The sequence below is a fragment of the Sturnira hondurensis genome, unplaced genomic scaffold (assembly GCF_014824575.4).
Source record: "Sturnira hondurensis isolate 20B ecotype Veracruz unplaced genomic scaffold, ASM1482457v3 Scaffold0019835, whole genome shotgun sequence".
NCBI classification, from domain to species: domain Eukaryota; kingdom Metazoa; phylum Chordata; class Mammalia; order Chiroptera; family Phyllostomidae; genus Sturnira; species Sturnira hondurensis.
The window spans coordinates 2,951,116-2,976,084 of NW_028092466.1; the positions used below are offsets into that span (position 1 = coordinate 2,951,116).

The 24,969-nt window shown below is 51.2% G+C and overlaps 1 protein-coding gene across 5 annotated transcripts in view; it reads left to right on the top strand.

Annotated features, from left to right (window-relative positions):
• The window catches only part of GAS7 (growth arrest specific 7), a 209,908-nt gene that overhangs the window by 143,286 nt on the left and 41,653 nt on the right, over positions 1–24,969 (top strand). For 4 of the 5 annotated variants that reach the window (XM_037028282.1, XM_037028284.1, XM_037028283.1 and 1 more), the window contains exons 3-4: positions 10,412–10,492; positions 22,757–22,842. In XM_037028282.1, the coding sequence (XP_036884177.1) occupies positions 10,412–10,492; positions 22,757–22,842 (167 nt within the window). Of the gene's footprint in view, positions 1–10,411; positions 10,493–19,641; positions 19,890–22,756; positions 22,843–24,969 lie in introns of those variants that run through there. The other variant, XM_037028286.1, reaches the window with a different exon arrangement.

Below are 24,969 nucleotides of genomic sequence, written 5' to 3' on the forward strand. Positions count from 1 at the left end.
TTTTTTTTAACTCTGCAGACTCATCTTTTTTCTTTAGCAGCCATTTGGCAGAAAATGGTCATTGATAGTAAGAGATAGTCACCCCAAGGCCCATTCTGTCCCATGCTCTTTGGTCGACTGGGACCTCAGATGTGGCTTGGAGGGACACCCCTGGGATTTGGACAGTTCTCAAACAAGGGTCTTGATCATGTGGAGCAAGTAGTTCTAATTCATTATGCTGGTTGATAACGCTGATTGTGAAACAGCATTATAAACAGTGCCTTTTCTCCAAGCTTCATCTCTACCTTTTACAGTTCCTACCATTGGAGGTCACACTTTTACAAGGCCTTCGCTGGTGAAAGAAGGCAATGTTTCCTTCTAGCACACTCATGGACATTTTCTCCCTGCTCCTCAAAAAGTTTAATCCAGGTAGAATTTAACTTCAGAAAATGTGTGAGAAATGCATCTACCTTAGGATTTCTCAGATCCTTGGCCGATAGTTCTGACAGCATGTGTTGACTGAGCCAGCCTTCCCCTGCTGTCCTGAAAACATGCACTAACTCAGTCTGTACGGGTCTGCTTCTTGTCTTCCTTTTTCTATCACTCTTTCTCTTTATTCCTGCACAGTTTTGTCTCTGTCATGGGAAGTTCTGATGTACTTGGTAAAATATTCAAATGGAGTGCCCTGTAAAAATAGAGGGGTTTTTTGTTAGTTTTTTTTTGTTGTTGTAATTGTTGTTGTTTCTTACTTTGGTTTCATTTTTAAGAATTAACCAGCATCAGCCCTGGCTGTTTGAGTAGATTGAGTGCTGACCTGTGAACCAAGGGATCACCAGTCGATTCCCACCCAGTCAGGGTACATGCCTAGGTTTCAGGCCAGGTTCCCAGTAGGGGGTGTGCAAGAGGCAACTGATTGATGTATCTCTTGCACATCAATGTTTCTCTCCCCCTGTTTCTCCTTCCCTTCCCCTCTCTATAAAAATAAATTTAAAAAATATTAAGTGGCATTAAATGCTGTGTAGTCTTTCAGGAATTTTCCATGCATATCCGTCTTACTCAGGCCATTTTATAAGTGAGAAACTGAATGTGCAGGTCTTGCCACAGTGTGCTCAGTGAGTGCTATGCACATCAGCACCCCCAGATGGACCCCATTCCCTGTCACAGCTGCACCCAATACCATCTTGTCAGCACAGCACAATTAGTCCTATTTGTGGACATGCATGGCATTTCCCCAGAGTTTTTCGTCTGACAGAAAAACAGCCCCCAAACCTATCTTTCTACCTATGGTATCATACACCTGGAACAATTTTCAGGTGCGGAGCATGTGCTTTTGGGGTTCTATAGCTGTTTCCCCACTGCCTTTCAGAGACACTCCTAGCCTGTTTCCTGGATCTTTGCTCACTAGAGATTATAGTCTTGAAAAACATTTTATATATATAGATATATATATGAGATATAGATATAGGTATAGAAAGGTATAGATAGATAGATAGATATCCAGTGGGTAAAAAAACAGTGTCTTATTGTCGCCTTAGCTTGCATTGCTCCAGTATTGAGTGAGAATGAGCACCCTTTCTTTTTCATTGGTCATTTGTGATCGTTTTTCTGTGACCCACCCATATATGTCATTTGCTCTTTTTCATCTGGACTGCTTGCTTAATTTGTAATTTATATGATGTGAAGGGAATTGGTGCTCTGTCTGCTCTCCCCAGCTCTTGTCTGTCTTTCCATCCATTTATGTCTTCTCATCTACACATAGCACACAGCACACTCACTCACTTTTTAAATCTGCCATTGACCATGTATTAACTGAACTTGGTTCTAATGGCTGCTTTGAGCCAAGTCTTCATTTTTCAATAAGTAGGCTCTTATTGAGTGCCTACTGCACTCCATGCCAGGGAGGCAGACACACGAGTGTTGCCCTCAGAGTACATCTGGTGGAAGGGCTGGACCCCACAGCGGGGGTCATAGCGGAGGCAGGAAGAGGTCATCCCTGACTCCTCCAGCAATGTGGCAGCTCCTCCCCGGCCTGGTACCTGCCCACAGTTAATGCTTGGAAAGTCTAAATGACACTGACCTGGAGCACATAGGACCATGAGGTCACCCAGACTCTCCTAGGTCCCAGCCAGGATGAGAATATTCTGTTGGCCCTGATTTGTCAGCTCTGTCTCTGCCAAACCCCTGGGAACAGCACTGCGTAAAACTCATCTTTCTTGTCCTAACTTGGGACTTTGCCCTCAGGGACTTACGATAAGGCTTTGTGACAGAGGCTCCTGCTAGAGCAAGGTCCGCCCTTTCCCCATCCACTGCCACTCTGTGCCTACTCACTGGAACCTTCTCCAGGCATCTTTTCCCTGCCAGCTTCCTTCAGTGCTGTGCTTTCTTCTCTCTCCTTTTCATCCCTCTATTCTAGGAAAGACTCTGAGGACTCATTCATACCAAAGGGTTTATGACAATATAGTATAATTCAAAAGTCTCCCCCAGGAATTAAAACAGATAGCAAAGCCTCATGTCAAAGCTGGGGCTCTCAGGGGGCAGGTGTTGTGAACTGGATATTTGTGGAAGGTTTGGGTGGTGATGATGGGCATTTGGAGAAGTCACCCTCCATTGCTACCCTACATCTTGCTTCTCGCCTTGCGTGAGCCTGCATCCGACCCGTGCCCTGAGGTTTTGTCTCATCTGGGTACCTCCCAGTCTGTGCCTGGTTCCCTTGACCCTGTTACAATAGACTCTACTGCCTTCCCCTGACCCTCTGGTTAGTTGTTGAGACTGCTTGTTAAAATGCTGACTTCTGGGTTCCACACAAGACCTCAAAGTGTGGAGTCTGGGAATCAGTATTTTTAACAAGTGCCCCCTGTGATCCTGATGAAGAACTAGGTTTGGGAAGTGAGACTGGAGCTTTGCCAGACACCTGGGCTTAGGTGTTGGACCCTGAGCATTCAGGCTTTAGTTTTGATAGAGTTTCCTTCTTAGCATCTACTTACAAACTTCTTAACCCTAAGACAGGGGTCAACTGGCAGTTGGCTGCCAACATCTACTGGCTCAAGGACTAGACTCCCTTTTCCTACATTGTAGTGAACCCTCATTACCCGCCTCAACCCAAGTTGAGGGGTTCTCAGTGTGTTCACCCAGGTATGCACTAGCAACAAGGAGGTTGGTACATCAGGGATCCTAGAGGGGCTGAAGGACAGGCTTAGAGAGTTCCAGGCAGCCCACCCCCGCCCTCACTAAAATCCCTGTACTGCTCTTGGCCCTGCTTTTCCCAGACCCTTTATGTGGGCTGTAGCTGGTCCAGAGCTTGGTTTAGGCCAATGTCAAAGGGCCAGGATCTCACCTGCCTTGGATCATCTGTGAAATGGGCATACAGATCCCTCCCCCACCTGGGCCTTGGAGCTATGAAACAGTCCTCTGAGCTGCTGCGAAGTAGAAAGTTGTGGGCCCCCAATAGTGTGTTTTCCTAATTAACCAAGGGACACCCTACAGCTCAGCAATGCTAGGAAGGCATTCTCGCACTCTCCTCCCTGCCAGGACCAAAGAGGGGGCCCTTCCCTCCTCCCACTGGGAGGTTTACCCTGTAAAGGCACATAAAGGAGGAATGGGGCAGGGAGGCAGCTTGTGGGGTGGAAGTTGGAACAGAGAAAGAAAGAATAGCAAGGATTTCGTTTTATTAGTATTTTATTGTTATTTAGTGTGTGGAGGGCTTACTCTATGTCACAGACTGCTGGAAGCTGAATCTCATCGGCTATTCGTCCCACCCCCAGGCTACTGCAGCGTTATCCCCACTTTCCTGTGAGGACATGGGCTGAGTACCACAGCAGTTTGTGTAAAGGGTGGACCCAGGATTCAAACATCTGTCTGTCTGTTGCCAGCATCTGAGCTCTTACTAAGAGCTCTAGGCTGCCTCAGAATACCTGAGGGCTGTTTTAAACATCCAGCCCGGTCTCCATTCCATTTCTTTCCTCTCTCGTGACAGTGGGGGTCCTCGTGTCTCCATTTCTCATTGCTCAGGAGGGCGCCCCAGGGTCGGCAGGGCTGTACCCATCACCCCTTCTCCCCCTGCCCAGGGTTGACTCCTGCCAAGCATTTGTCACTGGAGACCTCAGGTATCCAAGGCCTGGGGTCTGTGTTTGCTGAGGCCTGGGGTCCAGTGGCCACAGTCAAGTCTTTCCTGGCTGCCTGAGTCAAGAGGTGCCAGCCCAGGCCCAGCAGCCCTCCTACAATGATCAGACCTGCGTGATCCCGCAGAGCACAGTCCTTCACAGTCAGGGGCTTGGGCAGGGTGTGTGGTAAGCCCATTTGCTGAGAGCTCACCTGCTGTGCCCCTTCCAGAGAAATTTGAGCTGTGTGTGGACAAGGCCCCGTGGGAGGTGGATCTGGATGAAGCTTCCCAAGCAAGAATCTTTTCTGTTAAGCTGCTCTTCCTTACGTCACTAGATCATTCAGGAATCATCTGCATGCTCACAGGGTCTGAAAGCAGCAGGGGGCAGTATGGCTCTAGAGCTGGGTGTAGGCATCATCGCCTGGGCACCCCCTTCCCTGGTCCTGCCTGAGTGACACACTCCCAGGTCCACAGTGTCTTGGCTCTCAGTGGAGGCGGTGCTGCCAGTGCCGTCCACAGGGTTGCAAAGGCACCCAGCTGGCCCCGGTCCTATTCATGGCACCCTGTCAGGCTCCTGCCTCTCCTTCTGGAGGGCATTTGACCAAGCTTATTTGACTTCTAGGGGAGTGACAGGATGGACAGGGAGAGGCAGCAGTCACAAATGGCACCGCTAAGGTGCCAGACATGCTGAGGGCACATGTCGGCTCAGTCCAGGAAGCATCCTCAGACACCGGTCTTGACACAACAGCAGCCATTGGATCATGTCACTTCTCTGCTTAAAAGTCTGCAATGGTCCTGACCGGTGTTTCTTAGCTGGCTGGGCATCGTGCTGCAAAGTGAAATGTCGCCAGTTCAATGCCTGCTCAGGGCACATGCCTGGGTTGTGGGTTCAACCCTTAGTCGGGCATATGCAAGAGCAACCAATCGACATTTCTCTCTCACATTGATGTTTCTCTCTCTCTCTTTCTCCCTCCATCCCTTCCTCTCTCTAAAAATATTTTTTTTAAAAATACTCTGCAATGGCTGTCCCTACATTCAAAATAAAAGCCAGAGTTCTCACTGTGATCTTTAAGACCCTAGAGCCAAGGTTCTTAAACCCAGGCATACACCAAAATCATCTGGAGGGCTGGTTAAAACATAGGTCACGGGGCCCACCCTTAGAGTACCTGATTCAGGAACTCAGGCAGTTCTTGCATTTCTAGTGAGCTCCCCGGGGATGCCGATGCTGCCGGTCTGGGCACCCCCTTTGAGAACCACTGCCCTGGATGATCCATCGCAGCCCCTGATCCCTCTGACCTCTTTTTCTACTTCTTCGGACATGCCATACTGCTTGCTGCTCTTTGATGAGGACAGAGCTATGCCTACCTCTGAGATGTTTTATCTTCTTTTTCCTCAGTCTGGAATTCTCTTCCTTCAGGTACATGCATGGCCTGCTCCTTCACTAGTGTGGGAGGCAGCTTCCAATACAGCCCTGGTGCACCCATGTCCTGTCACTCATGTCCTTACGAGTCCAACCCCCTTCTGCCATGATTGGTCTGTGTTTCCAGCAGAATTTGGTGGTCATGATGGAGCATCAGTTCTGGGACTGGGTTAGAAAAGACAGCATGGCTTCACCACTCTCCCAGCCCACTCCCTCTCGGGGCAGGCAGTCGCCAGGGTGTGAGCAGCCCCACAGCAGGAGCCCCTGCTCCTGCCACATCCAGTGAGCCATCTTGGAAGTGGCACCTCCAGCCCAGTCAAGCCCTCGATGATGCAAGAGGTGACGACACACTGACTGCAGCCTCATGGGAGAGCCTGTGCCAGAACCACCCGGGTCCGCTGCTCCCAATCCCTGACTCACCTAATCTGGGGGACAATAAATGCTTGTTGACTTAAGCCAACAAGTTTAGGGTGATTTGTGATGCAGCAGTAGATAATAATAAATGTGTCTTCCTCATTGGGGCCTTCCCTAGCTGCCTGACCAAAACCACACCTTTCTAATAACACTCCTTATCCTCCTTCCCTGCCTATACTCTTCAGTGCATACCACCGTGTAACCTGGTATGTTTTACTTACTGATTACCAGTCTCCTGGAATGACTTCGTCCCTCCACCCCCATCAGAAATATTTTAAATTTTCATTCGTTGAAAATTTTGTATATTGATAGTCAAAACTGGGATAGCATCACAACTGAGAATGTGAGCTGAAGGAAGAGGGAGGAGCTGATCCGTCAGACTCCCTGCCGGGTCCCCAGTGCTGAGAACAGTGCCGGATACTGAGTAGGCCCTCAGATAGAATGATAATAACATATCAGTATATAAAATCAAATATTAATGCTATAATTAATAATAAATTTTATTACATTAAATATCACATGTTTAGGTTATAAACATTCGCTATATCATGGAAATTAATAACGCTGATTTTGAGTGGCGCACAGACTGAAGCAGCATGGACTGCCGGCAGCTCCCAGAATGCCTGCACACAGCTCGGAGGCGTGGGTGTGGCCGGCGTGTGGCGGTCTTTGCGGTGGGACTGAGTCCCAGCTCTGCCATTTCTCACTGAGGCCTCAGTGTCTTCCACTAAAAATAGAAATGATAGCACCCATTTCAAGTGTTTTGTGACCCCTGAAGGGGACACCCAAGGTGGGGGGACTTGAAGTGGGCCAGGCACAAATGGCTGTTCAGAGGATAGTAGTTTCCCATTTAACTTTAGGAAGGGGTTAGCATTGTCCTGTAGCCTGAGACCCCCAACTGGGCATTGATTGCACAGCCAGGGGCCCACTAAGGAAGCGCTGATGCGTGCGTGGAGTGGGTCAGAAGCTTTGCTGCTAAGTGTCCCAAGGGAGGGCAAAGCAAGACCTCCAGGTGCTAACGGTTCCTACGGCTCACTGCAGCTTGCATTCCCCGGGGGCCGGCCTGGCCCCCGGACTGGGACACCTGGGCTCCTGCGATTCTCCTGGGACTTGCCTTCCTTGTTAGGGTAGAGAACATGGCAGAGCAGCCAGGTAGTAAGTCAGCTTCCAGATGAACAGGGACAAAGGCCGGAGATGGGGACAGCAGGGCTGCTGTCTGTCTAGCAAAACCTGAGTCCAGCAGATCCTCCTGGTGAGTAAAACAGGGGCCAGGAGAGAAGCCACAGCTGGAGCCACCAACAAACAAGGGGAAGGAAGAAACAAGAGTTGGGGGAGCAGAGAGAATGGGAAACCCAGAAAGAGGAGCATTAAAAAAAGAGAGGCAAAGAGGAAGCTACTACAGGAATCTCAGATTCCAGCCCAAGCTGGTACCTGTGGTTATTTCACATGATAACCAGTAGGGGCAGCAGACAGCCACACCACAGCCAAGGAATGGACCAATCAGGAGCGGGAGCCTACTGGTGGGTGGGGTAGGGGGCTGTTGCAGGGGTAGGGGGTGAAGCCAACCAAGACTTACAGGTGAGCGGAAGGCAAATCTCTATGACCAGTGGCTTAGGTCCAGCAGCTGTGGCTTTCCTGCTAGAAGCCAATACCTCTAGTCCAAGCAGGACACAGCCTTAACAAGGAGAAATGAAGTCCAAAAGTGACTGTTGAAAATTAAAACTCCCACTTCATGTGCTGTTTTATTATTAGTATTACTATTGTTGTTATCTTAAGGAGGGAGGGCGCCTCTAAGGTCTGAAAGCTAGGTATACATTGCTTCCTACCTTTCAAGTGTACCCTCTTTTCATAAGTTTTGTTTTACCTGGGGTAGCCACTGTGATCCACCGATGGGGAAATTACAATTTCTGGCCTGTACCTCAGTGGCTAGAATAGCAGCCTCCCTCAGGCTGGCTTGGCCCACAGGCAGTTCATTTGTGTGTGCTGGGCTTCCCTGGTTTCAGTGGAAGAGATCTGAACTGAGTTGGAGTTGCCTATAGAAAACCTGTTTCTCCTGACTTGGGTTGGATGGAGCTCCAACATCTCACTTCTTCGACTCACCTTACCTTGTCCCTAGAGCCTCTGGGGCCTGCATGGCAGTGACTCTGTGAGGAGTCTGGATCATCACCTGGGATGACCTAGAACCCCAGGAGTAGAACCCCAGGGAAGGCAAAAGGGCCTCAGTCCAGAAGAACATGGGCCCCAAGCTGCCTCTGCAGTTTTCCTTGGGGGTTGGGGGCCTGGTGTGCTATAAACAGATGAATGCATCTTTTACTGGAAAAAAACCTGGACGTGGCTTCCTTCCTGTGGGCAGTATAGTCATCTGGGTTGGTGGTTCCTGCCACTGGCAAGGTCATTCAGCCAGAGCCCCGATGGCCGTCTCCAGCTGTCTGCCTGGTCAGGCCTCACTCTGCCCGAGGCTCGAGGTGGCTTTGTGTTTTATTTTATTTATTTAAATTTTAAATGATTTTTATTTATTTATTTTTAAAGAGAGAAGAAGGTAAGGAGAAGAAGAGAAATATCAATGTGTGGTTGCCTCTCACCACCACCTCCCGCCCCCCTCCCCCTTCCCCCCCCCCCCTTGCTTACTGGATTACTGGAGACCTGGCCTACAACAGAGGCATGTGTCCTGACTGGGAATCAAACGGGTGCCACTTTGGTTCACAGGCCTGTACTTAATCCACTGAGCTCCCCCAGCCAGGGCAGCTTTGTGTTTTAGATTGGTTAGAATGCCAAGACTGGGAGATGGACAGGGACAAACCCTTCGGGCAGCTGCATGGTTTGCGCTGGAGCCCTGGAGGGTTCTCCAGTTCTTGGTGTCTGAGTGCCAGTCAGCATATCCTTCCCTCTTGGGGAAGTCGCTGAGCCTGCTTTTCTGTCACTCCTCGTAGAAGATCCCATCGCTCTTTGTCCCCAGTCACACTGTCCCTGCTGCTTCCCTCACTTGCCCTCCATTCTGTTTTCTTTCCCTTGAGAAAGGGGATGGGAAAGGTCCACATTACCACCCAACTCCTAGAGCCCTAAGCTCCTTCAACCCAAATGGTGGTTTGGAAGATTTTAAGATCATCCATCAAAGCTGCAGGCCAGGAGTATTGAGGCTTAAAAGACCAGTTATCCCAACCCCTTCATTTTCTATTAAGAATTGGAGGACCACAGAGGAAAAGTGTCTTGCCCCAGGCTGCACAGCAGATTAGAGGCAGAGCTGAGGCAAAACTTCAGTTGTTTTGATCCTGAGTGAAGTCATTGAAAAAGTTTTGCAAGTTTTTATTTTAAATATTTGAGCCAAATAGAATTATTTGATTGTTATATTCATACATTGGGCTAACTTTAAAAATAACTTTATGCTAACTACTTGTATATGGGCATTTGGCTTGAAGACGATGACTGCCTTGGGTAGACAGCAGTATCGATCTCATTTACAGAGGAGGAGACTGAGGCGCTGAGGGCACTTGGACAGGGGTACACTGGTGGTAAGAGGCAGAGCTGGGATTCAAACCCAGGCAGTCTAGCTTGAGACCTTCTGCTGTTAATGGATTCTTTCATCTACTATCTGGCACCTTTTATGATTTTGGAAAGATACTCACACAAGTCTATCTGTGAAAAGAACATACAGTATGATCTTGTTCTCTTATAAATGTGCGTGCGTGTGTGTGTGTGTGTGTGTGTGTGTGTGTAAAACAAGTCAACATTATCAATACCAAAGTGTTGGTAGTGGTGACTTCCAAGTTGTGAGATTGTGGGTGAGACTACTTTTCTTCTTGTGCTTCCTATAGCACCCAGTGTTACATGATAAGAAAGCATTATTTTCATCACTACATAATTTTATGAGAAAGTCTGTTCATAGTGGTGAAGTGGGTAAAGCGGTGTTCAGGGGACGGCACTATAACTGCAGTATGAGCTTCCCTTTGGGCTGGATCAGGTAGCTGGGCACTGGAAGAGGGGGCCGGTCAGATGCAGCATTTGTGATTCAAACCAGACATGGCGCAGGCTTTGGAAATCACCCCCTTTGGCAGAGGACCATGTCTGTGTACAGGCCAGGGCTCTTTCCTCTGTGCTTCGGGGTTTGCAGTGACAGTGGCATCCAGGGAGAAATGCCCAGTTGGCAGCGAGAGGTCCAGGGCCAGAGACAGAAGGGTTCCAGGACATCCATGAGTTGGCAGCCTCTGGGGATGAGGGAGGAAGGGGCACTGGGGAAGAAGGGTTTGGGGGTCCCAGATGGAAGGCCACCTCCTTCTGGTCCCTGCCGCATGCGGAAGGGTCCCCAGAAGAGAGAAGTTCTGTTGTCGTAAGAGGTGGGAAGGGTGTGGGAGCAGAAAGAGCTCCTAGTGCCTGGGTTTAGGGAGGATGGAGACCAGCCAAGACTGTTTTTTCCAGCTCTGATCATCTAGTTCTGCTCTGTGACTCTAGGAGCTTCTACCTCATGAAATTCTGAACGCCATCTTGTTTTTTTCTTTGACCAGAGACCACCTGGGAACGCCCCAGCAGTTCTCCTGGGATCCCAGCCAGCCCTGGCACTCACAGGAGCTCTCTGCCTCCAACAGGTACTGTTCGCCTCCCCGTTTGGGGCAGCTGGGAGGGGCTGCCCACCCACCTTCACTGGAAAGGTCAAGACTGTGGATCCTGGGGTGTGAAACCTGGCTCGTGATCTTATGAACCCAACCAAGGAGGGGCTGGAGGGGTAGGAGGCCCCATGAGCTCATTGCCCCTCCTGGTAGTATTGCCCTGGTAGTGCCAGCAGCAACCTGGCAGCTCACCCTCACTCCTGCTCAGGTGCTTAAGAAGGAAAGTCCGCTGGGTGAGGTGAGCCATCAGAACTCTTACCTGTCTGCAGTGTGGGGGCCTGAAGCAGGGACAAAACTTCTCCACATGTTTCCCAAAGGCTCCAAGGAGTAGAAATTAAAGGGAGGCAAATTTTTCTAGGGCAACCTTCAAGCAGAACATTCAGGAAAGGGGATGGATTCCTTGTCAGGGTATGAGTTCATCAGAAGAGGTATCATGGGGAGGGGGTCGGGGTAGATGTTTGTTACTCTTAGGAGTCATTGGGTTCTGAGATCCCAGGAGATCAGTTGTAAGTCACAACAGAGGGGAAAACAGCTGCTGACTTCTTGTGGTTTATGCCTTGTTTTAAATGTCACCTGCTCCAAGGGGCCTTCCCCAACCACTCAGTTCGGCTCCCTCACCTAATGCCTGGATCTCAGCAGCGTGCTGTTTTATTGCCCTCAGAGAGTCGTTCTCCGAGGCAGACCACATGCTTCCTGAGGGTGGGAATTTGGCCTCTACTGTTCCTCTGGGGAACCCTTTACGGAACCCTCAGTTCTCGGACAGAGCCTGGCCTCAGTGGCGAGTAAACTCATAGACAGGCACGTGGCACATGGTTTTTAACCCCTTTGGTTGGTTTTCCACTTTAGGTGTCAACTAGGATGATTGTGGGTGTACCTCAGAATTTAAATGTCGATAACTTCGAACATGTGCAGATGGTTGTAGCTGGATGGGGGGGGGAGGCATGCAGGGGGGAGGGGCAGAAGCGGCAGTGACATCCTGGGTTCACTGCGGCAGGGATGTGGGAAGGAGGGGAGCTGAGAGCCTCCCTAATCTTCCAGGGATGCGGAGTCATCAGAGAGTTAATAGTGTACCTGACACACCTTGGGTCATCAAGGGAAGAGCTAAAATAATAAAAATAAATCAAAAATAAAAACTAACTAACTAGAATCCAAAGTTCTGGATCAAAGGAAGGGAGGGTGGATGCAGCGAGAGTGGGCCAGACCCCCATCTATAGAGCGGGATTCTTTTAGAGCAGGGGTCCCCAACCCCTGAGCCATGGACCGGTTCTGGTCCATGGTCTGTTAGGTACAGAGCCACACAGCAAGAGGTGGGCAGTGGGCGAGTGAGCAAGACAAGCTTCATCTGTATTTACAGCTATTCCCCGTCACTCACACTACCATCTGAGCTCCGCCTCCTGTCCTATCAGGGAGGCATTAGAATCTCATTGGAGCAGAAACCCTACAGTGATCTGCATATACAAGGGATCTAGGTTGGCGCCCCTTATGAGGATCTAAGGTCTGAGGTGGAGCTGAGGTGGTGATGCTAGCATTGGGGGGCGGCTGCACACACAGATTATCATTGGCAGAGAGGTTTGACTGCACGGAGATAACAATAAATCAATTGCTTGCAGACTCGCATCAAAACCCTATCAGTGAGTAGCCAGTGACAACTAAGTTCAATCTGGTGGCAGGCTATAAAGCCACCCCCACCCCTGGTCTGTGGAAAAGTTGTCTTCGGCTCGCCGCTCTCCACCCTGGGGCACGAAACCAGCCCCTAGAGCCAAAAAGGCTGGGTGCCACTGTTTTAGACATTCTCCACCACTCGTGCATGAGGAAATCAAAGTGTGATCAAAGGACGTGTGTGTTTAGGGGTGTGGAGGTTGCCAGACCAGAACTCACAACTGAACTGAGGGCCAGACCAACCTCTGGCGGATCAGCTGAGGCTCAGGAGAGGGGGTAGGTGGAGGTTTCTGTGGGAAGTTCAGCTAGGCTTTTCACTTTAAAATGTGTGTGTGTGTGTGTGTTTTAACTTAAAAACAAGTTAAAAAAAAAAGAAATTGCCTAGTGGGAAGGGAAATAGGGCATTTGCTCCAAATTCCCCAGGGACCAGGTGTCAGTGGCGATCAGATTGAGTCCCCAAAACAGGCCCATCCTGTCCTTCTGCCTGTTGTTTGACAACAGGCAGTCCCAGGCACACTGCCTTCTGTTTTGGGGTGTGTGTGTGTGTGTGTGTGTGTGTGAATAAGAGAATGCTGGTGTGATTAATGTGAGGTGTGGCCCTCTGTCCTAGCTGGCTCCAGGCCAGCCAGAAACGAAAAAGAAACCCAGCTGTCTCTTCTAGCCAGAGTGGTCTCTGAAGCAGGACAGGATGGGGGCACGGGCGGGGGAGGCTTGGGCGTGGAGCGACAACAGGTGTGAACTGCCACAGCCTGCCGTGCTGGTGGGGCTGGTCAGGGAGCTCGTCCTCTGCGTGGCAGCGACCACCTCTCAAAAGCCCGCCCTCCCCAGGCAGTGTCCTGTCCCTTTCCCACTGTTTGTGGCTTTTGTTCCCCAGAAGGAAGACTGAGAGGCGCTGGCTCAGACCCCCTGGCCCAAGGCTTGGGTGTGATACATGCCTGCCTTCACCAACAAGTACCTAGGACCCCATCTGCTCAGCACTGAAGTGGGTGCTGGGGCTCCAAGTGTGGCCAATAAAGGTGGGGAGGTGGGTAGAGAGGGTCAGGGTCAGCGGTGGGAACTGGCCCAGTGGCCACGGTGTTGGAGTGCGTGGACACCGACTTGCCCTCCTCTGCTCCCGCCTTCAGGGGGAAAGTCGGTGGTGTGGGGTCTATCAGGTTCTCTGCCAGAAAGGGCTTTGCAGTCGAGTGCAGCCAGAAACCTGCTCGATTCGCCTTTGGAGGTTCACCTTGCACACCAGCCTTCTGAAGGCTCAGAGAAGGCTTGAAAGGAGACGCCTGTCTAACTTGGCACCTCTGTCCCTTTGTGAGTTTGCAGTGTACATACAGTGGCCCCCCACCATACCCGTGAAAGATACATGTCCCAAGACCCCTAGTGAATTCCCGAAATCGGATGTAGTACCACACCCTGTAGATACTATGATAGTTTAATTTGTAAATTAAACACAGTCAGAGATTAACGGCAAAATCTAAAAATAACCTAGAACAATGGTAACATATTGTTATAAAAGTTACATGAATGTGGTATCATTAAGGGAAATACGGCTCCTTGAACACGAGCACTGTGGTGCCTGCACAGTGACCTCCTGACCACCTAGAGAGCTACTGAGTGGCCGAAGGGTGGGGAGAGCACCACGGGGAGGCGCTGGGCAGAGGGAGGGTCCGCGGAGCAGGGCAGGCAAGAGCGCCCCGTGATACCCAGAAAGTCAAGCAATTTAAAATGACGAGTTGTTTATCTCTGCAATTTTCCATTTAATGTTTTTGGATCTCGGTTGACCGTGGGTAACTGAAACCATGGAAATAAAACCGTGGTGAGAGGGACCCCTGTGCATGCTTGTTAAGCTTCTCTAGTGCAGTGGGTCTCAACTCTGGGGGGGGTGGCCTACCAGGGGACATTTGACAATGTCCATCATCTCTGGTAGCCAACATTCAGGGGAAGTGCCCGGTGTCCAGCGGGTCCAGGCCAGGGATGCCACTAATGTCCTGCGGCGCCGAGGGCAGCACAGACCCCACGCCCTCTGCCAGGCATTATCCAGCCCCAGTGTCTGAAGAGCCAGGGCGGAGAAGCCAGGTTTAGGGTGATTCGGAACACCAGGTTGGCACTGCTCCAGGGTCACTGGGCGACAGACCATGGCCCGTGGAAATGAGGATCGGTGCGGAACGTCCAGAAGGCCGCTCTCTGGCTCTGAGACCCACCTTTGGTTTTTCACCCCACATTGGAATGCAGGGGTGGGCAAAAGTAGGTTTACAGTTGCGAGCACCTGAAACACAGAATTTATTCTTGTGTTATTGTTTGTTATTGTATTATTTTCCATTTGAACAACTGTAAACCTACTTTTCGCCCACCCCTGTATCTTGGAAGTCAGATGCACCCTGCAGACCATGGTGTATCCCAGTTTAATTAGAAATGTCTTTTTGTTCTTTCTCTGTGTGCTTAAAATAAGGGTGCCTCTTCGTCAGTGCCATCTCAGTCTCAGATTTGGGAAGTTACAACTCGTTAGACTAGGGCCTTGGGCACCTCGCATCTCCTCGCCAGGCTTCACTCTGCGGGCTCAGGAACAGAGAGCCAGGAGGAAGGTCCCTCCGCGGCCTGTGATTGGTGTGGCTCGCCACTCTTCACCCTGGGGCACAAACACACGCCAGCTCTCCCTCCGGCCTCTGGGATGGGAGGGAAGAAAGCCCGCCAGGATCCAGGATGTTTCGACATCTTCCCTAGCTGTTTTTAACCTAAACATCCTAACCAGAATAAAGTAATAGCCACACTGGTTTTCTCTCTACCGGGAGCACTGGGTTTTTTGCAGCATTCTCTCATTCTATTTTGCGAGCAGCTTTCAGGAGACTGGATTTCGTTGTGGGGAGAGAGAGAGTCTCAGTGAGAACAAGAAGTTGCTTACAAAGGGAGCCGTCCCGTCCTCACAGTCCTGAGGTTGCTGACCCCTCCGGAGGCCACTCAGGGCCCTGGATCCCAGCCACTTTCGTTCAGCTTATGCTTCGCAAGCAGCAGTGATGGCACTTCAAGGCTTTTCATTCAAAAAATGTGCCAGGTGCTGTTCTCTGTCCTGAGGAGGTAGCCACAGACGAGCTCGGCCTGTGTGGTCCCCACTCCCAGGAACCTCCATCTAGTGGGAGTGATGGACAAACAAGCACTCATGAAATATGCCAGGTTTTCCTTGTGTTTCCAGTGTGAGGAGTGAGAACAGGGCGGAGGGCCTGCAGAATCGGGGGAGGTGCCGGGAAGGAAGGGAGAGCACAGGGGGAGCTTTACAAACTGTGAGGTGAGTATGTGTGCGGGGAGGTGAAATGTGCTGGGCCCGGGGACAGCTAGTGCAAAGGCCCTGGGCGGGCGTGGTCTTGGCGTGTTTGAGAACAGGAAGCAGGTGACAGAGGAAGGTGTTGGGATTTCATTCTGAACGTGGGTCAGTGTGGTGCTAAAAGCAAAATGCAGCCGAGATGTCTTGCCTTCATGAGATACTGCCTTCCCAAAGCAGCCAGGCAGCCTGGGGCTCCGTCAAGACTGTTCTTGGTTTGCCGTGATGGGGGTTGGTGTACTTACCTGCAAGGTAGTTCGGGAGGGGGTGAGGTCAATGTGGAAAACTCAACATTTATTGACCATGGACGTCTTACAGGGCCGCTCCTGAAGAACTTGGAAAATCGGGGCAGGAAGAATGTCAGTGAGAACCACAAGTTAGCTCAGCCAAGCTGAGGCAGCCTCCCCTTCCTAGACTTGGTGTGGGGGGTGTTCTTTTGCCGGGAGTGGGGATTGGTGAAGAAGGCTGTGGGGAGGTTTTATTTTTGAGTTGTAGATTCATGGGCTTCTGGAGAGGGCCACCTACAGGCAGGGTGTGGGAAGAGAGGGCTGAGAACTCGCCCAGCGTGCCCACAAATTGGATTCCAGTCTCTGAATGGGGTGTGTTAGTGGGGTCCATGCTGGGCTGCTGGGCCGGGGACGTTCCCTCTGGCATCCTTTATCGCTGAAACTGTGGGAGCTGTGTTTTTTCATTAACCTTGGCTGGAGACAGTTAACGCCGGCCCTTCTGGTTGAAGTCCGCACATGTAACATTTAAACCCAAATGAAATACCTAAGGCGCTATTAGGTAACCGCTGCAGGTGTTAAAAGTCCCCTTTGGGTTGGGTTTCTATGCAGCGTGAAGTGCTGCTTTGTAGAGGGAGAGATAGTAGCAGGCAGAGGGAAGTACAATTCAAATGAAAATGAGGTTCTGGGCACTTCCTGTGTGAGTCACTGGGCAGAAGGGATGGCGTGTGCAGCAGAGTGTCCGGTGGAACTGGCTGTGGTGACGGGGATGCTCTGTGTCTACACTGTACGCGGTGGCAGCTCCTGGGCCAGGTGGTTAATGGGTACTGGAAATGTGACCAGTGTTCCCGAGAAACTGCATTTTTAATTTAGTTTAACTTAATACCTTTTTTATTTGGGAATAATTTTTAGACTTACAGAAGCATTATGAAGACAGTACAGAGAATTCTTGTATATCCTTTACTCAGTTTCCCCTAATGCTACCATCTTACATAACCGTGGTCCACTTGTCAAAACTAAGACAGGAACGTTGTACATTACTGTTAATGAAACTAGATTTTATTTGGTTTCATCAATTTTTCCAAGATTGTTCTTTTTCTCTTCTAGGATCTAATCTTGGGTACCACACTGCATTTAGTTTTTATTTAATTTTTTTATCCTCACCCAAGAATGTGTTTATTGATTTTAGGGAAAGAGGAAGAGAGGGGGCGAGAGAGAGAGGCATCGGTTGCCTCCTGTGTGTACCCTGCCTGGGGACTGAGCCTGCAACCTAAGTATATGCCCTGGGCAGGAATTAAATCCAGGACCTTTTGGTGTAGGGGACAGTGTTCTAACCAACTAAGCCATTAAGCCAGGGTTTATTTAACTTTTTAGAATTTAAGTAGCCACCTGTGGCTAGCAGCTACCTCTTCAGTCTGGGCAGGTGTGGAGAGTGAGTTCCTTTCTGAGCTTCTGGGCCAGGCATGTGCATTGAACTTGCATGTGTGTGTGTGTGTGTGTGAGAGAGAGATTAAGGTAGAGGATATCTTTTCTTGAGTTTCCCTTGGGGGAGGGGGTCATCAGGAAGCCTGGGTTGAGGTTCTGGCTTTGCCCAGTCTTGGCGCTTGAGCGCACTGGGGGTGGGTCGTCCTCAGACAAGCAGCCCGCCTCCTGCCGTGCCAGAGAAGCCAGATCAGAGGGGACCAGGTAGAGCCTGCCTTTGAACCTGCGGAGCCAGCAGGAGTGTGTGCAAACAGACAGTGCGCCTCTCCTGAGCAGAGGACCTCTGGGGAAGGGTCCCCAAAACCAGGACAACACTGTTACCTCACTTTCTTCTCTAGATCAGGAAGCCCCAAACACCTGTCGTCACCCACATGGGAACATAGCAGGGTCCTCACTCCAGAATCAGCAAGCTGCCAGGCCCTCAGGCCCATCCCACCACTGGCTTCAGGGGGGCCACAGCTCCACCAGTTAGAAGGGGCTTGCATTGTTCCTTTAGAAACAGTGTTCTCATCTGCAAGGCCCAAGGGACCTCACAAAGGCCAGTTTAATCTTTGAGGGCCTGGGGAAAAGCCCCAGGTTTTAGCCACTCACAACCACAGGGACACATAAATGTATCATGAGGTCTGTTGTGGGGAATGCAGTTTACATCTCAGACAACCAGGGGAGACAGTAAGGACCCAGTGGCCAGACAGAAATTTCTAGACCAGAAGGCTATAGATGTAAAACTGCTCCTCCAAACAGGCCAGGCCGGATGCGCACACACCTGAGAAGGCGAATGTGATGCTGGAAGAGTGACTTCCAAGGCTTACTGGGGGCGGGGGGGGGGGGGGGGGGGGGGGGGGGGGNGGGGGGGGGGGGGGGGGGGGGGGGGGGGGGGGGGTGCGCAGGCACAGCGTCTGCAGGGATGTGAGCACACAGCTGGCCACTGGGTTTGCCTGACTGCCAAACCTGCCTTCCAACATCTGCCGCCGAGATTCCCGGAGTGGGTGCCATGGTGTTCTGGGTATTCTGCCCAAAACAGATGCTGTGTCCCTCTAAGTACAGGACTAGTGCCGCCAGTGGCCTCGTTGGAGATTCACAGAGGACACCCCGTGTTCTAAAAGGCCTCCTGTAAACAAACCAGTTTAAATCTGAATAATGGGTCTTGTTTTTGTTGTCGTGGACAGGTTTTAGGATCAGGGCAGGGCAGCCTTGTGTGATGAACTGGGGAATTTCCCACCTGTCTCTGTACCGTGGTGCCAGTTGTGCCCCGGAGTTTCTGGGCTGGGAGTCTGAATGCCTTTGCCCATCCAACCCTCCGAGTCCAGGGCTTTTCAGAGGTAGGTCGTTGTCCGAAGGTCTTACTCATTTTGGTGTTTCCCAGACTCTTTGGACCCTTTACCTTCACTGCTTATCTTCTTCATCATCGTCGTCATCATCATCAACATCCCACAGAATCGGGATTGTGTGTCACTGCAGGGGAACGGTCTCTTTCACAGTGTTGACCACATGATGGGAAGGAGGGTAGCGAGGCAGAGATTTCAGGAACAAGGCCTCTGGGTACCCTGAGGTCATAACCTTGGAAAAGAAGTTGCTGTGGTCATTCCAGAGAGAAGGGAGATTCAGCCAGACCTGAAGGAGGCAGGAGAGGCGTGTCCGGGGATGATTTTCTTGCTTGGAAAAGCACATCCACTGTTCGGGTGTCTTTAGGGACCAGGCTCCTGGGCAGGGGCCCTGGAGGGCAGGGCAGGGCTGTGCTGGGGCATGGAGCCCCTGGGGACGTGAATCCTGGGCAGCAGAAGTCACCGGCTCCTCTCTCTTGCTTTGTGTGTGTCTCAACAACCCATCCTGCATTTCTTTTTGATTTTAGCCACTTCCCTCTTTCCACCCCTGAGGACCTCCTCCTTCTCCCTTCTACCCAAACATCTGCCCCTTCCTCTCATTCTCCGTCTGCATGCCCTCTCAGTGATTCTGTGTAACTGCCCCCAAAGAGGGCTCAAACATGTGCTTGTCTGTGCTTACATTTGTATCTGAAGTTACCAGAGTTACTAGATAGAGCTTCTTGTTCTCTTTTCTTATCTCAAAAACAGCTAATTTGGCATTGTACATTTTTTCTTGTATCCCAAACTCAATTATGTCCCTTATGATTACGAGTGATGTCTGATCAATTTTGTTTTACCCCCCACCCCCCAAAGCTGGAGGCCTCCAAACACCCACTCTGGCCTCATTAGTTTCGTCTTGTGGTAACCCTTGGTATAAGCTGGGAGCCTGCAGGACTGGGCCTGCCAATGAGGAGGGCACGTGGGTGAGCCCTGACTGTCCCGGTCCCCACTAATCATTCTGAGCGAAATGTAGCGAGACAGGGCGTCAGAGGGGAGCTGCTGTGTGGGGAGAAATGGTTGAATGGAAAATTATTTTTTCTTTCCCAGTAATTGTTTTGACATGAGCAGCAATTAGCCAACAGCTGACAGCCCAGAGCTGAAGCGAGAACAAGAGCATGGATTAGGGGCAGAATGCCCTGCACTAGACAACTCCTGGCTGCCACCAATGCAGGCCAGCAGCCTGGGGACACTGGGGGCAGGAGGAAGGGAGCAGTGGGCTGAGGGTGCACCTGAGGTGCCGTGGAGGGCGTGAGGAGAGGTCAGCGGGGCAGAGCTGGGGACCGCCTTGGTGCAGTGGGTCCCACCCCATCAGAGGCAGTGGCGGATTCCAGCCAAGGCCTACTCAGGTAAGGACGTCTGTGGTTTGTTGTCATGGTCACGCTGAGTGGTGGTCTTGTTTTTGTTGTCGTGGACAGGTTTTAGGATCAGGGCAGGGCAGCCTTGTGTGATGAACTGGGGAATTTCCCACCTGTCTCTGTACCGTGGTGCCAGTTGTGCCCCGGAGTTTCTGGGCTGGGAGTCTGAATGCCTTTGCCCATCCAACCCTCCGAGTCCAGGGCTTTTCAGAGGCAGGTCGTTGTCCGAAGGTCTTACTCATTTTGGTGTTTCCTAGTGTCCTTTAAAACCGTTTTTGATGATTCAAACCTATGGAAGCTTTTGTATTTATTAGCATAGACTATAAATCATATGTTACTGCACTAAAAAAATCTCTACTAGGTTGGATATGCTTATGTTTTCTTTCTAATTCCCGGTTTGAGCATTCGTGTTCTCTTTCAGTCTCAGATTACACGGCTGATCTGCCTCTTGAACCACTGTGACCATCTGCACTGCCCCCGCCCCCGCCCCCGTCCCCTCCAACGGAACACCCAGCACTAGACAGCGTTGTCGGTGTCCTCCTGTCTCCCGACTCGTGGGTTTCTGGCCCCGTTTCCTATTTCTTTCTCGTGTTTTCCTTTGCTTTATTTCATTGGCTTTTGCATTTTTTCTGAGTTTTAAAATCAAATGTTTAGTTCACTTATTTGTATCTGTCCTTGGCTTTGGTAATGAAATAATTAAGGCTATAAATTTCCCTCCAAATATAATTTAGGCTTTGTCCTATTTGTTTTTGCTATGTTCTTTCTCATTATCTTCTAAATGTTGTGTAATTGTTGTTTTAAATTTGTCTTTGACTTGAGATTATTTGACAGGGCATTTTTGTAAATTCCTGAGCATTAGGGAGTTGCATGGATGGGGACTCGTGTATTTATTATTTTATTATTAATATCTACTTTTATTACTTTCTGCTCAAAGAATATAGCTTGTGTTCTTTATGCCCTTTGCAATTTATTGATACTTTATTTGTGGCTTAAATATGCCCAATTTTTTCTTCCTAATGTTCCAAGGCTTCTTGACAAGAGGTATTATCTTTATTTGCAGGATATTTTATTTCATACGTCTAATTCAATCAGCTCTTTAAATTAAATTATCGAGATTTTCCACATCCTCACTGCTGTCTTCCAATCAGTCTGAAAGTAGCGCGTGAAGCTTCCCTACCGTTCTCTTTAGGTCTTTCCAGCCGTGGTGTTCTTTCCATTTCAGTGCTATGCTGCTCGATAGGGGACATTTCTCAAATGTTATGCCTTCAGCTGAGGTTGTATTTAATGTCAGTCTAATGTCCTTGGTGCCATAGCTTATGCCTTCCCACCCCACCCCCTGCCACAAGTCATGGCATTCTCTGAAGCTCTTAGAATCCTGGTCCCCTATTTACCTGGAGGACTCCTGGGTGGTGTCAGCATTTGACCAGATGCCTGAGGGTCAAGTTAAAATAGGACTGTGGCTTCGCACATGGGGTTGACTTATTTCTTGTTGCTTCCCAAGCCACTGCCCTGAGGGTCAGCCCTGTGCTCACCCATCTTCGGAGTGTGGGGCCGACCTTGGATGTCAGGGAACAGCCCAGCTGCCTGCAGGGTCTGCTGAATTTGGCTGTGTCCGCAGGGGGCCCCGGAGTGTTCACTGCAGCAGTGGAGGTGGGGGCACCCCCAGCATGAGGAAGGATCCCCGTGGGTAGCCTTCGTCACCCCATTGCCTGCCTCCTGCCCCGGCCACTCCAGAGGAGCAGGGGTTGCTGACTCCTGGTCGTTCCCTCTGCTTCCTGCTACACGGCGGAGCGCTCTGCACACAGATGCCATCCGGACATCCGTTTGTCCCTCTCTCGCCAGCACAGTCTCTGTGCTGTGGCCCTTCCTCCAGCAGGCTTTCTTGGTCTCCAGGGACTGTGCAGTCTTGGGGTTCGAGATGACTGGATTCAGGAACAAGGCAGGAAAGAGCCCTCTCCTCACCTCCCACCCTTGTTCAGGAAGTCCTTTAGCATTAGATCCATTTTGCAAGTACTGTCTCATTTGACTTTCACCCCAACAAAGTGGGTTTGGCAACTGGTAGACTTGTCCCCGTTTTATAGATAGGAGGAGGAGGCTCACTGGGGAGGAGCCCCTCCTGAGCTGGCTGCCACGCCCTGAGAGCAGCACTGTTTTCAGGCACTGGGAATGCAGGGCCATGCTCCGTGCTCTTGACCTTGAGGCCCACAGGGGCCACGGCGGTTGCAGGTCGGCTGTGCCTTCGGCCAGCTGGCCACTCTGTTAGCTAACACTGGGAGCACGAGTGAATGTCACGGGGGCAGAATTTCAGAGCCTTGAATTTTTTTTCCTTCCTTAACCTTGGGAAAACCAACTCAAGAAGGATGTCCTATTATCACCCAGCTATTAATTGGCCAAGCCAGTTGTCATGGAAACCAGTAAACAAAGTCCTCTTTCTGTTATGGCCATATCACACAGGGCGGAGAGGGTGCAGAGGGCCTCAGAGAGAGGTTTGGCAGGGGTGTTACAGGAAGGGGCTGGTGGGGCCTCCTGACTAGACCCTTGGTCTACACCAGTGACCACCACCGATGTGACATTTTCAGTGATGGCCATTGGCTTATCATGACTTCTCCCCTTTTAAGCGCATTCTTTTCCCTCTGGTTCGCAAGGAAACTAGGCCCCTCACGAGGTCAGCAACTGGGTGCTGGGGATTGGGGAGATGCTGCCAGTCTCTGTGAATGCTGGTGAGAGGCTGGGAGGTGGTCCAGCCGCCAAGGCCTCCCGGCACCAGGCGTGTGGCGGGGGTAGGGGCTGCACTGCAGGAAGCCAGAGGCGCCCATCGTGGCCAGCACAGCGTCTCAGCAGTGTCTCTGTCCCCACAGTGAATGGATACCACGCATCGGGGACCCCAGCGCACCCTCCCGAGACTGCCCACATGAGTGTCCGCAAATCCACCGGCGATTCCCAGGTAAGAGTTCCTGTTATGGGAGGTAGGGGTGGGTGTTCGTGCAGGATCAGGGAGGTGTCATTAACATGGGTCCATGGTGGGGGCAAAGCTGGCTACAGACAGCCCACTTCTGCCCTGAGTAGTTGGTCCCTCTGGGTCATTCCCATGCACCGTGGTTGGGGGAGAGTGGGCAGTTGTGGTTTGCTGGGCTTCCTCTAGACATTGGGGTGGTGTGGAGTGGGGGAGGGTGATGGGCTGTAGGTGCTACAACGGTCCCTCCTGCTGTCCGGATTCCTGATGCGTAGAGTCTCGGCTTTCCCTGACTTTGAGACTATGGACGAGGTTGGGTCATGTTTTTTTCCTGCATGTCCCTTCCTGCCCCAGACCTGCCCCAGAGCGGGATTTTGTGCACCTCTGGTCGCAGTCAGTGATCCAACACAGAGACAGCACGGGCCGGAAAGAAGTGGGGTTGTGTTTTAAGATTCCCAAACTGCTTTTGTTTACACATGGTCTCAGTGGGCACTTATGCAGACACACGAGGTTGGTGGCAGTGCCATTCCCATGTCACAGAGGAGGTCACCTATATACAGGAGGCCGAGGAAGGGGCCCGAGGTCTGTTTCCAGCCAGTGCCCGGTGATGCTGCCAACCAGGTGGCACGCCTTGGCCAGCGAGGACCCAGGTGCAGTTGATGGTGCACACTTGTGCCTGTGGGTCCCCTTCTGTCCCCTGCTCATGGCTCACACCAGGGTGCTGGCCCTGTTGCGTCCTGCCCAGCCCCCGCTGGCCTTTTCCAGCCAGCCTCTGGCAGTCTGTTTGAAATGAAGCTCCTTTGCCGCCTGGCTGAGGAATGTCTTCTGAGGAGGCATCAGCCTGGTTCTGCTGTGGTTCACCTACACGGGGAAGGCAGGGCCATCCTGGGTGCCATTAGGAAGAACGCTGGAAGTAACCCGCCCCATCAGTCATCCTCCCTTCCCCAGTAGAGCGTGGCTCACCCACCCCAAAACACCATGAAGGTGTTGCTCAACCCCTTGAAACAAAACACGTACTATAACAGCCTTCTCAGAAGCCACTGGACTGTGTGCATCGTAAGCCTTTGACCCAGCCATCTCCCTTCCAGCGTCTGCTCTTGGGCTGTGCCCAGGGATTCTGACTTAGGTGCGCAGCAGTTCACCCAAGCAGCACTCGCCTCACTGGACCCAGCCTAACTGTCCNAGCCCCCGCTGGCCTTTTCTAGCCAGCCTCTGGCAGTCTGTTTGAAATGAAGCTCCTTTGCCGCCTGGCTGAGGAATGTCTTCTGAGGAGGCATCAGCCTGATTCTGCTGTGGTTCACCTACACGGGGAAGGCAGGGCCATCCTGGGTGCCATTAGGAAGAACGCTGGAAGTAACCCGCCCCATCAGTCGTCCTCCCTTCCCCAGTAGAGCGTGGCTCACCCACCCCAAAACACCGTGAAGGTGTTGCTCAACCCCTTGAAACAAAACACGTACTATAACAGCCTTCTCAGAAGCCACTGGACTGTGTGCATCGTAAGCCTTTGACCCAGCCATCTCCCTTCCAGCGTCTGCTCTTGGGCTGTGCCCAGGGATTCTGACTTAGGTGCGCAGCAGTTCACCCAAGCAGCACTCGCCTCACTGGACCCAGCCTAACTGTCCAGCAGCAGGGGATGTGTAAGATGGCACCTGTGGCACCAGACATCCCGCCTGCCGGTAACACCATGCTGTCATTAAAAAGCATGCTTCTGGAGAAAACTTAATAATTTAAGGAAATGCTGGGGACATAGTGCTGAGCAGGGAGAGCAGGATACGGTCTGCACACATAGGCAGGCTCGTCTGGGGCAAGAAATCTCTGTGTGGGGAGGCAAATGGCTGGGCGGGAAATAAGCCAGGCCCTGAGGATGGTTCAGTCTGCCTCTGAGACTGGGATTCTCTTCAGGACATTTGGCAGAGTGTGGAGACATTTTGGCTGTCACAGCTGGGGTGAGGGTACTGCTGGCCCATAATTAATAGGGGTCAGTGATGTTACCAATTGCCATACAGTGCACAGGATGGCCCTGCCACCAAAGAATTACCCGGTTTGAAAAGAGGGGTGGTGCTGAGGTTCAGTAACCTGGGTCTTGGTCATTTTTATTTGCTTTATGCTTTCCCTTAT